The sequence below is a fragment of the Accipiter gentilis genome, chromosome Z (assembly GCF_929443795.1).
Source record: "Accipiter gentilis chromosome Z, bAccGen1.1, whole genome shotgun sequence".
Lineage (NCBI taxonomy): Eukaryota > Metazoa > Chordata > Aves > Accipitriformes > Accipitridae > Astur > Astur gentilis.
The window spans coordinates 24,542,211-24,556,033 of NC_064919.1; the positions used below are offsets into that span (position 1 = coordinate 24,542,211).

The window sequence follows — 13,823 nt, forward strand, 5'->3', positions numbered from 1 at the left end:
GGCCGGCACGTACCCCCGCTGCTGGCCCGGCCCTGGTTTTGGCAGCTCCCGGGCACTAGGTCTAGTTCTGCCAGCGGGGTGGCCTCTTGGGGGGCTGGGAAGAGTCCCGGGAGCTGCCGGCCCTCCTCTTCGGGGGTCGCCGTGGCCCCCCAGGTGAGCGGTCCCTGTCGCGGCTGGGACTGGAGGGACCCGCCACAGCCTCCCCCGGATCCTGGCGCGGCTCTTCCTGCTCCCCGTGGGTGGGAACGGGGACGTCGCGGGGGCTGCTGGGACGCCCACGAAGAGCAGCGGTGGACGTGCTGGGGCGCTCCTCTTCGCCGGCTCCAGGTGGGCTGCCGGCGGGGGCTGGGCCAGGGGCAGGAGACCCCCTCTGGGAGGCAGCAGGACGACGGGCAGCCGCGGGGCTGCCCTCCCGCTCCTCAGCAGCGTGGCCAGCCTCCAGGCCCAGCAGGCGGTGGGCGTCCCTGCTGCAGCGCTGCACGGCGACATCGATAAGCTGTTGGACGAATGTCGCCGCGCGATGCTGGAGGCTGGCCTGCAGCAGCCGGACCAGGACCTCTTCGTCCAGCCCAAAGAGGCCCAGCACGGACAGGATGAGGTCCTCCAACACGACGGCCGTCGAGGGCTCCTCCGCAAAGATCAGCCCCAGCTGCTGTTGCAGCCAGGGCAGAAAGCGTCGGAGCAGAGCTGGGTGGTCGTCGAAAAGGGACGCCCAGGTGTCGGGCTGGAGGCCACCCACTGGAGCCCTGGGCACTGACTCCACCGCCAGCGCCCGGGGTGTTACAGGGCGAGGGGGGCGGCGGGGAGCTGGGTGCCTGGGTGCTCCTCCTGCCTGGCGGGTGCCGACCGACGCCGACGCCAGCCCAGATGGTGTGATGACGACCTCTTCGAAGTCGTCATCTGCCCGCACCGAGTGCACGAGGGATTGCACTCTCCTCTTGCAGAGGGGGCACTCGGGCTTGCTCTCAGCCCACCGCAGGATGCACTGGTAACAAAACTGGTGGAGGCATGGCATCACGTAGGCAGCATCGTCCCAGCTGCCCAGGCAGATGGGACAGCGGGTGTCCGGCTCCGTGGCCATGCTCTCCACCTGCTGCGGTGGGCTGGGGGGAGCTGGGGATGACGAACTGATCCCTCCGTTTGGTGTTGCAGCAGCCGGTGTCGCGCTAGAAAAGGAAGAGAGGGCAGGGTCACTAGCTGGCCCGGGGAGGGGTGGAAGAAATGCCCCGGTCCCTTAAGAAGAAAACGCTCCCAGCTCCTCAGGCTGAGGTGTCCCCAGCCAGCTCACCTCTGCTGCTGCGAGCGTGCCTCCTGGGTGCCCCGGCTGCCTGGAGCTGGCAGGGCCGGGGCCGGGGCAAATCCTCCAATGGCTCTGGGGTCAGGCACAGGGAGCTGCCAGGAACAACTCCCCAGTCAGGACACCAGCACCGAGACCTCGCTCAACGCTCGAGCCTCACGAACTGCTCGGCTGGAGTGTGGGCACAAGCCAGCTGGGTGGTCGGCTGGTCACATTCCATCGCTAGGTGACATCACAGCCCGTCCCTCGGTGTCGTCGGAACCCGCTGTCCCATCGGGGACGTCAGCGTCCATCGCCTGGGGACATCACGATGGGCCGTCCTCGCCCACGGCGCTCGCCCCAGCAGCGCTGTGGCCCCAGCACAGGCGTCCGGGCTTGCCGCAGCACCACTGCCCGCTCCATCCTCCCAACTCTTGCCTCGTGCTCGGCATCGGTGTTTCACACCAGTCACGGAGGCCTCGGCCGTGTCTTCCCGGGGCCCCGTCAGGTCACTCTGTCCAGAGCAGAGGTCTCCGGGCGCGTGCGGCAAGAGGGTTCACCGGATAACACCTCGTGCCTCCCCGGGAGGCTGCGGGACAAAGTTCCCACAGGCTCTGCCCACACCCCAGCACTGCTGGCCAGCCCTCCGCGCTCCCCTGCTTCCTCCCACGGGGGGTCACAGACAGGACTTGGCTCGCCCTCGTGGGTCTTCTCCTGTCTTTCTCCCCTAGCCTAGAAGGCACAAGGGTGGTCTGCCTCTGCTTAGCACCCATCCGGCCTCATCCGGCCACTACGTCCTCTTTGGGGTCCTGGGCAGGAGGGAGGCTGACAAAGCAGAGGGGCTCAGGGCAGGCAAGGAGGGTCTGCGGGCCCGGGGCTGCTTCAGCATGGAGCCAGGCGGCAGACGGCACACGCCAGTGCCCATGGGGAAGGAGTCAAGGGGTTGGGGACAGGCTCTTCCCAGCCCTGCCTGGTGGGAGGGTGGGAGACGCTGGCATCTCCTGGAACTCGAGAGGTTCGGGCTGGAGATACGGAATCAAAACCAAAATCCCCGTGAGGATCATGAAGCCCTGGAGCAGGCTGCTGTATTGGGTCTGGCTGAGATGGAGTTAGTTCTCCCCATAGCAGCCCTCGTAGCGCTGTGCTCTGCATCAGTAGCCAGAAAGGTGTTGATAACACACCAGTGTTTTGGCTACTGCTGAGCAGTGCTGGCACAGCATCGAGGCTGCCTCTCCAACATTTTTGCCCCCTCTATGGCAGGCTGGGGCTGGGCAAGATCTTGGGAGGGGACACAGCCAGGACAGCTGACCTGAACTAACCAGACAGATATTCCATTCCATATGACGTCAGCTCAGATATAAAGGCTAAGTAAAGGGAGACGGAAGGGGGGGCAATTTTGTCTTCCGGAGCAGCCACTATGCCTGCTGAAGCCCCGCTTCCCAGGAGGTGACTAGACATCGCCTGCCGGTGGGAAGTAGAGAATAACATCATTTGTTTTTCTTTGCTTTCGCGCGTGACCTTTGCTTTCACTTTATTAAACTGTCCTTATCTTGACCCACGAGCCTTTTGTTGTATTTTCTCCCCGCTGTCCAGCTGAGGAGGGGGAGTGATAGAGCGGCTTTGGTGGGCACCTGGCGCCCAGCCAGGGTCAACCCGCCACAGTTGCCCAGAGAGGAGGTGGGATCCCTGAGCCTGGAGATCAGCCTGCAAGACCTGAGTGGCCACAACCCGGCACATCCAGGTCTATATTCACTGTTGACCCCGCCCTAGGCCAGTGCAGTTCTTTCCTCAATGTGGCATCCAGATGAAATGCCAAGAGGCCACGTACTGGTTTCTAACGCTGTTCCTCTCTGGTCTCAGGGGAGCTGCCGCAAGGCACCCTATGGGCCAGCAACTTCTCTGGGCCCTGCCAGACTCTGGCGAGGCTGAACTGTAGCCTCTGAGTTTCTTAAAATATCCAGTAGTGATCAGAACTTCAGAAGCGCTGCAGTTTTAAAAGTGAAAAATCGGGAAGCTTACATGTCCTCAAAGAGCAAGACATCCAGTTAAACTGCATGCCATGTATTTCAGGAATGGCCTTGGGAAACACTGACACTCTCTTCTTCCCTTCTCCCCTAGCAGCTAGTGCTGGAATATTTCAGGCAGCCTCACGGATTCTACAGACAGGTTCCATAATTTAACATCTCGATATTCCAGCGTAGACTATAAGCACAGTAGCTCACGCCAAGACACAAAAGCAGAACGGAAGGGATTAATTTTTATTTTTTTTTTACCCTGACGACATTTGGCCACAAAACATCTTTCTTGTGGTTTTGCAACTAACCATTCTAACGTGACATTCAAGACCTTCTTAAGTGCCCACTTCGTGAAGAAAGGTAGCCAAAGGCAAGGTAGTCTATCTTTCTTGATTTGAACGTGGCGTAACCGTCAGCAGCATTCGGTCAGCAGCGAGGCCAGTGGAGGCAAGGGTAAGCGTGCGGCCAAGTGCTGGACTGAGGCGGACCGGGAGGTTCCCGAGGCCCTGGAGCGCCGGGGAAGAGTGGAGGGACCGGCCAGAGCCGGTGGCTCTGGCGAGAGAGGCTGGCGCGCCGCGGGAGATTTGAACGGCCCCTTTCTGTTTAATATCTTTATCGATGATTGGATGAGGGGATTGAGTGCACCCTCAGCAAGTTTGCAGTTGACACCAAGCTGGGAGGCAGGGTCGATCTGCTGGAGGGAAGGAAGGCTCTACAGAGGGATCTGGACAGGCTGGATCGATGGGCCAAGGCCAATTGTATGAAGTTCAACAAGGCCAAGCGCCGGGTCCTGCACTTGGGTCACGGCAACCCCATGCAGCACTACAGGCTTGGGGAAGAGTGGCTGGAAAGCTGCCCGGCAGAAAAGGACCTGGGGTTGATGGCTGACAGCCGGCTGAATAGGAGCCAGCAGTGTGCCCAGGTGGCCAAGAAGGCCAACGGCATCCTGGCCTGCATCAGAAATAGTGTGGCCAGCAGGAGCAGGGCAGTGATCACCCCCCTGTACTTGGCACTGGTGAGGCCGCACCTCGAGTGCTGTGTTCAGTTTTGGGCCCCTCACTACAGGAAAGACACTGAGGTGCTGGAGCGTGTTCAGAGAAGGGCAACCAAGTTGGTGTGGGGCCTGGAGCACAAGTCTTATGAGGAGCGGCTGAGGGAACTGGGGCTGTTTAGTTTGGAGAAAAGTGGAGGCTGAGGGGACACCTTATCGCTCTCTACAACTACCTCAAAGGGGGTTGTAGTGAGGTGGGTGCTGGTCTCTTCTGTCAGGTGGCTGGAGATAGGACGAGAGGAAATGGCCTCAAGTTGCAGCATGGGAGATTTAGGTTGGATATTAGGAAATTTTTTTTTTACTGAGAGGGTTGTCAAACATTGGAATGGGTTGCCCAGGGACGTGGTTGAGTCACCATCCCTGGAGATATTCAAAAAGCAAGTGGACAGGGTACTTCAGGACATGGTTTAGTGGACATGGTTGATGGTTGGACTCTATGATCTTGAAGGTCTTTTCCAACCTAAATGATTCTCTGATTCTGTATCTCCCAGTTACAGTGCATGGAGGAACAGAGGATACTGCTGCTGTAGTTGTTTCCAGGTCTGAGAAAGGAGCAGGAAATCCAGTAACTGCACCAAAGCAGAGCTGATATGGGCGTGATGGAGCAAAAGAGCAGCAGAATTTAATAAACAGGCAGGAAAAGTTAAATTTTTGAGAGAAACACTTTCTGATAGTGTTTGAGCCTCCCATTTCTCCCTTACATATGTCTTATGGGAGACAGAAGGCAGGAGGAATAAAAGGGTTAAGAACAAGGACTAAGACTGTCAAACCAGGCAGGCTAGCTAAAACAAATGGATCCTTTCATGCTAAGTTGGATTTGCCCAGTGCAATGTTTATAGCTGGGCAATAAAGACACAAAAAGCCTTATTATGTTGCCAAGGAGCTAGAAATATCCTTCAGGCCAAGTCAAAGCCGCTTCTTTCTAATTTGAGACTCCAGCACAAACTGAAGTTCTCTCTCACACAGACGCACGGTTTGTTTTTCTGAACCTCAAAATAAGCTTTCAGAAAGTTGTTACTGGATAGGAGCTGAGCCAAAGACCACGAACCATCTCAGTCTTTCCCTGATGGCAAGCACCTCAGGAAGTGCCAGTCAGCTCTGCATTCATGTGCTGATGCGGCGCCAAGAATATTCTTTGGCCCGAGTCCTTTTCAAGTGCTTCCTCAGCCACCCTTCTATCTCTACAGTGTCAGTTTTACTCGGATTCAAGCAGTAAACAAACCTGGCATTTGTACCTTTGAACAACATACTTGAGGACGGCAGTCAAATCAGAAAGTTGAGAGAATTCAGCAGAATACTGCACTTGGTTTCCACACTGCTGCTTTCCCAGGAGCATCAGCCCTTCTCGCCCAAAGTAAACAGATACATATATTGACTCTGTGGCCGATTTAACCACACTAGCACAGCTCACAGGACACCACTGTGAATACAGCCTCCAGCACTCACAGGTGCACACACAGCAGGCCTGAAGGCAGCAACCATCAGAAGCTGGAACTTAAAACATCCTGGAAGGAGCGGTGTCAACAAACGTAAACACTGAATTTTCAAACAGATGCAGATTTAAGCAGTGGCACCCATTTTCAGAATTGCAGAGCAAGGTACGTCCATCCAACTGACCTTAGCTCTCTCAGCTGGGCTGCTCTGGTTGGAGAGCTAAGCACCATCTGCTTCCTCCATTAAGGAATGAGTAGGTTCCCTTGAAAATCCCCAACAGCCAAGTTCCTTCTGGACACACATTTTCCTCCCCGGCCTAGAGAGGGAGCCTCAGGCAGCCAAGCTGCTAACATCAGCATCATAAGTAAAAGTTATGTGGCAGTTGGTCCAAACTAGCCTCTTTAGTCCTCCTAAAATGAGAGGTACGGGTACATGAGCAGACTTGAGAACCAAAAGCAGTGCTTTCTCCCTGCAAGTCACCTGGTGTCATTTATTCTAAGAAATCTTATTTCAACCGGGGTAGTTCAGAGCTGGGATGTAATAATGTGAATGACCAAGCTACTGTATTTTCAGCTTTTATTAAAAAAGAAAAAAGACATCACATTTACATTTCAGAATATTTTCAAACAAGGCCTTTTTGTTAAAGCTTTAGATATCTTGAAAGTGTCTACATGATTCACACTTGCATGGAGCTTTGCAAATCACACAGTACTCACCAAACAGCTATATTGCACAAAGATCCACACAATACCACACCATTCTTAGCTTAGCCTACATTGTAAAGTGCTGTTTCATAGGAAGAAACTTATTCTGGAAAAATAAGTATCTGGACAGGCAAGTACTGCTAAACTGTACTTCTGAAAGGTGGCAGTTCCATTGCAGTGGAAAAAATCTGACGGTGTTTTCAGTGCCTCTGACTGTGTTATTTAATAAGCTGGAGTAAGCACCACAGAGTACTGTAATGAATCCATCCTAAATATTCAAGTAACACCAAAAGCCAAATCATTTAAACTCGGAATGAGAGAAATACAAACAGACATATCAAAAGGTAGATTGGATAAATGTTTAAGGTAGTGTCAGTCTCTGTCCAGTAGAATAAGTAATTGCATAGCAGAGCACATCTCAAACGAATGTAAGGTAAAGCTATAGTAGAAAAAAAACCCTAAATCTTTAATTTCTCACTTCTATGTTCTCAAATCAGTAAAATTTAATCTTTTTTAAAAAATAAATGAGTCTGAGAGACTGTCTTCATTCTAAGATAGAGTATTCAGTTTATTAATATTTCCATGAAGTAATGAAAGGCCAAAGCCTGGTGATATTGGTCCAGATGCTTATAAAGAATCCAAACGTGGAACTGTGGAGTGCTAACCATGACAAAAACCTCTAACTTAGACCCATTTCTGAAACAGAGGAATCAAAAATGGTACATTTGTCTGTGGAAGGAGATTTGGTCTAGCAAAAACAAAAACCAGAAAGTTCAACCCTGTAATCTATAGCTTTGAGCCATTACCAGGTTTGGTAGATGAACGGACAAATGGTGATTATACAATGGGAGAAATCACAGCTACTGAAGAGAAAATCCTGTCTCCTGGGTTTATCCTACTACAGGGCTCACACACACAAGAACATGAGTCATCTACTCAACAGAGTGTACTAACATGTAAAAGTTTCCAGTGCTTCACTAGCTAATCATGATTTAGTGAATGACTCAGGGGAAAAAAAGTGGAAGGAACAATAAATTTTAACAGCAGAAAGAGATTTGCTGCGTCCCCCTACAACTTAAGTTGCCCCACGATCTGGAAAAGCAAGCAAAAAAATGATCACGTTTGTGTTACCTATGAAGCTACTCAGGAACATTCAGCTCTAGCAGTGACTGAAGAGCTGCAGGAGGCCCTCAGGACTAAGTGACTAAGTAAACAAGCAGATGACATTCAACATTAACAAATGCAAAATAACACACAAGGTGGAGAAACCCTGTATGTGCACAACTTGTTTACAACTCACCATCAGGACTGCGTGGAAAACACTGCAGAAGAAACTTTGTAATGTCACCTTAACATTTGGTATCAACCAAAAAGGCAAATATGGTTTTAGAACTATGGAAAAAAGGAAAACCCAGAATTTTGTCATCCTTCACAGCAACAGAGTGTCAGAAGGCAAGAGGAGAAAGGAGGGCAGCAGGATGCTCACCAGTACAGAATGGCTTCCCTCAGCAAGAGGAAACATGAAGGGGAGGGCATAATGGGACAGAACGGCTATGATAACCATCTATTACAAAAAGAAATGGCCTAAAGAATAATTAGCGAGGGACAATTTGCTATTTCTCCTGCAGGATAAAGCTTCAGAAGATATCCACTCCTTCACACCTGCCGCCTGGGACATCAAAGTGTTTCTCACACAAGCATACAATTAAGGCGTGGAACATACTTCCATACAGCCTTACTGAGGCAGAAATATTTGCAGGTGAGGCCCAGACAAGAAGTTGCCCTTGCTGGGCCTTTCTAGCCCCGAAAGGGCTGTCAAGCACACCTTGGCGCAGATGACATTTCTGCCAATTACCATTTCTGCCAATTTCTTCTGACAGAGGCTTACGAGAGAGGACACTGTGAGGGACGGACTCCAGGTCAGATCAGTATGACAGTTCAGACAGCAAAGCACACAAAGGTTTTGCATTATGACCTACATTCATTAAAGTGTATTGTGATTTTCAGGTCCCGTTTCATAACTCCACAGCTGTATACATGTACTTAGTAAGCATACTTCACACACTTTCATCAAGATGCAACACTATCCCCAAATTAGAAAGCATATCCCCAAATTAGAAAGCACCAAGTATGTATTAGAAACATCCTTCACTTTAGATCCTTATTTTTCCACAACACAAGTTAACAGTGCAAGTACCCAAGTGGTTTTTTATGTAGATTTCTATAAACAGATGCAGTCCACCTCCGTGCCCAGTAAGATCACGTAACAGATCCTCCTGGAAGATACACTGAAACATATGGAAGACAGGGAGGTGATTAGAGACAGCCAGCATGAGTTCACAAAGGGCAAATTGTGCCTGTCTCAGTTAGTGGCCTTCTGTGATGGAGTGACTGCATCAACGGGCAAGGGAAGAGCTACAGATGTCATATAACTGGACTTCTGTAAGGCCTTTGATAAGATCCCCCACAACATTCTTACCTCTAAATTTGAGGGAAATGGGTTTGATGGATGGACTGTTCAATGGAAAAGGAACTGGCTGGATGGCCACGTCCAAAGAGTTACAGTCAACAGCTCAATGTCCAAGTGGAAACCAGTAATGAGTGGTGTCCCTCAGGGGTCTGTACTGGCACCAGTATTATTTAGTATCTTCATTAACAACACAGTGGGATCGAGTACACCCTCAACAAGTTTGCAGATGACACCAAACTGAGCAGTTCACTTGCTAGAGGGAGGGGTTGCCATCCAGAGGGACCCTGACAGGTTTGAGGAATGGACCCATGTGAACCTCATGAGGTTCACTGAGGCCACATGCAAGGTCCTGCACTTGGGTCTGGGCAGTCTCCAGTGTCAGTACAGGCTAGGGGATGGAGAGCAGCCCTGCAGAGAAGGGCTTGCGGATCCTGGTGGATGAAAAATTGGACATGAACCAGCAATGTGCCGAGAACCTAAACGTTCAGCTGCAGTTCTGATTTCTCCCTGCTTTATACTGTATTTTTGCAAATGTTATTTCGATCTGAAAGGCCCAGCCTCCGGTGCTCAGGGGCTAACTGGAAAACATTTGACCCTTCAGAGGTATTCAGGCAGATTTCTTAAAAGGAGAACAGCAATCACGTGCTGTCAGCTTTGACTTCATTCAATGGAAAACTGACTACGTAGGTTTAAGTTACATAAAAGGCAGATTTCTACCCCCGAAGAGTAATTTTGGTTGCTAGTCAAACTCCTTCCCTGCTTCCCCCCGGGAAGAAAGTCTGCAGATAACAGCATTGCACAGATCACAAGAAAGGCAGGAGAGTTCCTGGAAGAACATTTCCCACTGGTGTGGGAAGTGTCTGGACTGTTTGTTTAAAAAAAGCATGGCCCAGAGGCTTGTGAGCAACATGTAGGTAGAATGTAATTAATCAGGACTGAAAACCAAGGTAGAATTCTTCTGCTTTCATCTTCCATCTCAGAACAGCAATGGGAAGGGATTACTGCACTAGATGTCATCGTGGTACTCCCCATACCTTGCTGTGACAGCTTCCTCAAGATGAACCGCTGCGCCACCCATTAAGGCAAATGCTGGGTACATCATGCCAGAGCAGTCCACCTTGGATTCATAAAGGCATTTCATACTACCTGCGTCGTAAAACCCCACCTTGCCTTTGTCACAGTCAAGGCAGATGCCCAAGCACGACGGCAGGGGGAGGATTCTGCTTGCTGGATCCTTGGGGGAAGCAGGTGTCATGGGGATAAAGAACTTCTTCATGCCTAAAGTGACTAGTGTGACAGGCTGCGATGAGTCAAAGAAGGCATCTTCAGTCCCACTGTCATGGCCACTGTCTTGCTCGTATCTAGAACAGAAAAACAACCATTTGCTTTTGTCATATTCTGAAGCGGGATCAGTGATGTGAACTGGAGAAAACATTTTTGTATGAGAGGTAACACCACGCTATCAACCACAAAAACTTGTGGGGTAAAAATATAGCTAAGCCAGGAGGGAAGATGAATTTAGTAGGTGGAGAACAGTTACTTGGGCCACCTCAAACAATTAATAACAGCTAAACACTACTACTGAGGACGAGGCCACAGAAGGCTTTACTAAGGAGTGGATGTATCTAAATGTACTCATGCTAGGCAATCATTAATGAACCTACAGGTAAATTAGTTAACTTGAGAAGTAATTTAGCAAATATGACTAATCATTACAGACAACATACGTTTAACTTTATTTACGTAATCTCAAACAGCACCAGTAAATACATTTCACATTACTGTTGCCCTATGAGTTTTCCATGACGCTGCTGTATTACATTGTCTTCAAATCTCAAAATACAAAAAGCAGTGGTTTCAGGTTTTGGTTGGGGGTTTGTTTGTTTGTTTGTTTGTTGGGGTTTTAAAAGTGCTCTGCCTGGAGGCTTCCGTGAACCCCTGTTCCCCAGCTGGTTACTGGGGAAAGTTTGTAGCTAGGTTTGTTCAGTTTACATGCTTTTCCCCCTACTCCTGTCCCCAGATGAAGACAGAGCTGAGGAGCACGCATTCTTCTGTGCAGACAATCCCTAGCTAGGTGTGCAGGTTTGGGGTGTATGGGGGCAAGTTGGATGTGTGTCAGCTAAAGTTTTCCAGATATTCGTGTGGATAAGGAAAAAGAAATCAGGAAATCAGGATCTAATTTCTCACTTTGCAAAAAGGCTCCATCTGACTTTAAGCAGCTCAAGACATTTGCATTTTTACACTTTCACTATGTTATACAGGAGGAAGCCAATACATTTGTTAGATTCCTGAAAAAGTTAAGAGTTCCCAGGAGATAGCCTCCCAGCCTGCAGTTCCTGCACACATCCAGGCTTACTACAACTGTAATTGAGAGCTGGAGATCATTTTGCTGGTTTGTCCACTGTACTCTGGCTTGTGCTCAGTAGCACTCCAGCACTGTAAGCAAGCTTATAGCCTGGGATAAGCCAGTGACTTGGAATCCACCATGATGCAAGCTACAGCAAAGTTACACAGATATGCACAGTGAACATTGTACCTCTGAATGGCTGCCAAACCCAGTATGCTATGGGAATTAAGGCAGAGTCTTACTATTGACAAATAAGCATTGCTTCGATCTCGCAACTGACAGCTTTTTTTTACGTTCTGGCTTTACATCCCTATAGATGTATCTTGACATTTCTTTCCCAAAGATTTCTTTCCCAAAAAGAAAGAAAATAGGACTCTGGATAATTAGAATTTCTTTCTACTAGTAGTAGGGGATAAACAGGACAACCTGCTTACACCATATCCTTCAAGCCACTTTCCACTGGTTAGCTTCTCCTTCTGTACTAATTGAGACCAGACTCACCCTTACTTTATTTTTTAAAAAGCCATCTCCTTACATAAAACATGTATTAAGCAAGAGTCTGGAATTTACCTTGGGCTGGTCACATCATGGGTATTATGGAACAATTTCTGTATCTTGCTGCTAGAAACAACTCCCACTTTCACCAGGTAGGAATAGGCTTCCACATGAAAAGCCCAGAAGTGCTTCCCTTTGGCAATCCCAGTGTCACCAATGATGTAATCCAGGGTTGTGTAGCATCCAACCTGCATGTGCTCAGATCCCAGCAGTAGAGGAAATCCAGCCCTGCTTTCCACAGAGGTTCTTCTTGGGTTCAGCAGGAGATGTTCGCTGTTGTACCCACATTTGTCATCAAAAAGAAAACTGAAAACTGAAAAACAGTATCCCCAAAAATTTCCTCTTAGTTAAGTATTTGACCTTCTGTGCTTATAAACTACATTTTAAGTCACACGGGTGTTAGAATTTCTCACTTTTAAAGGCTACCAGGAATGTCATGCAAGCCTCAGTATGCTACCCATTTAACCTGTTTGTTAACAGTGTTTCTCAACATTTATGCAACCAGTAACAGTATAGTAGAAGTCTGGGAGCTACTGGAAACCACCTACAGCTCTTAACACGGACAGACATGGATTCAGCACCTGGTCGACGTAAGAAAATCCAATACCTGGAGCTGGAGGCGTATGCAAAATAACTTCTTGGCTCCAAGGGCTACAGATGGACCCTTTATATCCTCGAACTCTAAAGGCATAGCTGCTGTTGTCATCAAGATCAGATATTACTTTGCTCTTGCTGCAAACTTTGATCTCCTGCCACGTCGCACTCTCCTCTTCTCTGTTAAGCTTATGATACTCAAGAACATAGGTATCAGCTGTGTCTGTCTTCCCAGGGCGTTCCCAACTGATCAGAGCTTTGTTGTAGACTCTGCTCTGCTCTTCATCGATTTCTGGTGTTTCTAGACCTGGAATGCCAGAGATTCAGGAGAAAAAAAAAATCTCAAATTCAGATATACGTTGTTTCAGAGTTAACAACACAAGCCCTTTCTTGAGTGGCTATAGCACTGCGTGTGTGCGAGTTGAATCTGATCTGCCTAGTTGAAGAGTGCATACGAGGATGGTTCTGTTCATGCACTTAAATAAATCCCCTGTTTTCTGTTTTTACTTTGAAATTTGTATTACTTATTTCTGCTGGCAGCTAAAAAAAACCATGTAAAAAATTAGTTTTTTCTCTCATACAACAAAAAGCTTCTCGGAAGACCTAGTATTATTTAATTACGATATTTTGAAAGCCAGTGTAAACTGGTACTGAATGCAATGGCATCTTAGCTTCTTTATCAAAGCTGAAGTTAGCCTTGGTACCAGGCAATGCCTTGTGGATCACGGAGACAGAAGGGACAACACAAGCCACAACACTGAGTTCTGCAACTACAGCCCTGCATAAGCTTTGCCTCTTTCCAGAGAAGCCCTTAAAGCCGTAACTCGAGAAAGACCTGATGCTCTCGCTATTTACCATTGGAATGGAAGGCCAAGTCACCAAGGATGTCTTCTTGCTTGGCTATGTCCACCACAAAGTCTTCAAAAGTAGTTTCAGCTGCTGGCCTGAAGTTCTTCAGAGATTCAGTAGCTTTTTGGATTCTGAAAGCACAGAAGCAGAAGTATGGCAGAAGAGAGAAAAGGGAATTCACATGTCTGCATTCCTTAAGGCAAAAATGCTAGGTTTTGCTTTAAAAAAAGTTCTGTTTTCATGTACTCACTCATGCCTCCCAGAAATTTCTGTCTCTCTAGACAGAATTCAAATGCAAAATTTAAAGGGTTTTTGTAGATCAGTGTAAATATAAGGAACAGGTAATTGTTCAGCTGGCAAAGCATTGTAACAATTTGGGGCATTATGTTCAAAGAACAACACAGGTGTGAAGCACTAACAGAGAACAACCATTAAGATCAAAGAGTTTAAAGCCAGAAGAGACCTGTTAGATTAACTTGCAAATACCCAATACAATCTCTGAGCAAAGGAATGTGTCAGTGAGCTGAA

General features: G+C 48.7%; 1 protein-coding gene across 6 annotated transcripts in view; it reads right to left on the bottom strand.

Annotated features, from left to right (window-relative positions):
* Positions 1-6,379: 6,379 nt before the first annotated feature.
* The window catches only part of LOC126035833 (E3 ubiquitin-protein ligase TRIM36-like), a 30,573-nt gene continuing 23,129 nt past the window's right edge, over positions 6,380-13,823 (bottom strand). For all 6 annotated transcript variants that reach the window (XM_049794835.1, XM_049794833.1, XM_049794831.1 and 3 more), the window contains 4 exons: positions 13,302-13,426; positions 12,460-12,753; positions 11,868-12,165; positions 6,380-10,311 (listed from right to left, as the gene is read on the bottom strand). In XM_049794835.1, coding sequence (XP_049650792.1) covers positions 9,957-10,311; positions 11,868-12,165; positions 12,460-12,753; positions 13,302-13,426 — 1,072 coding nt within the window. In that variant the 3' untranslated portion in view covers positions 6,380-9,956. The remainder of the gene's footprint in view (positions 10,312-11,867; positions 12,166-12,459; positions 12,754-13,301; positions 13,427-13,823) is intronic.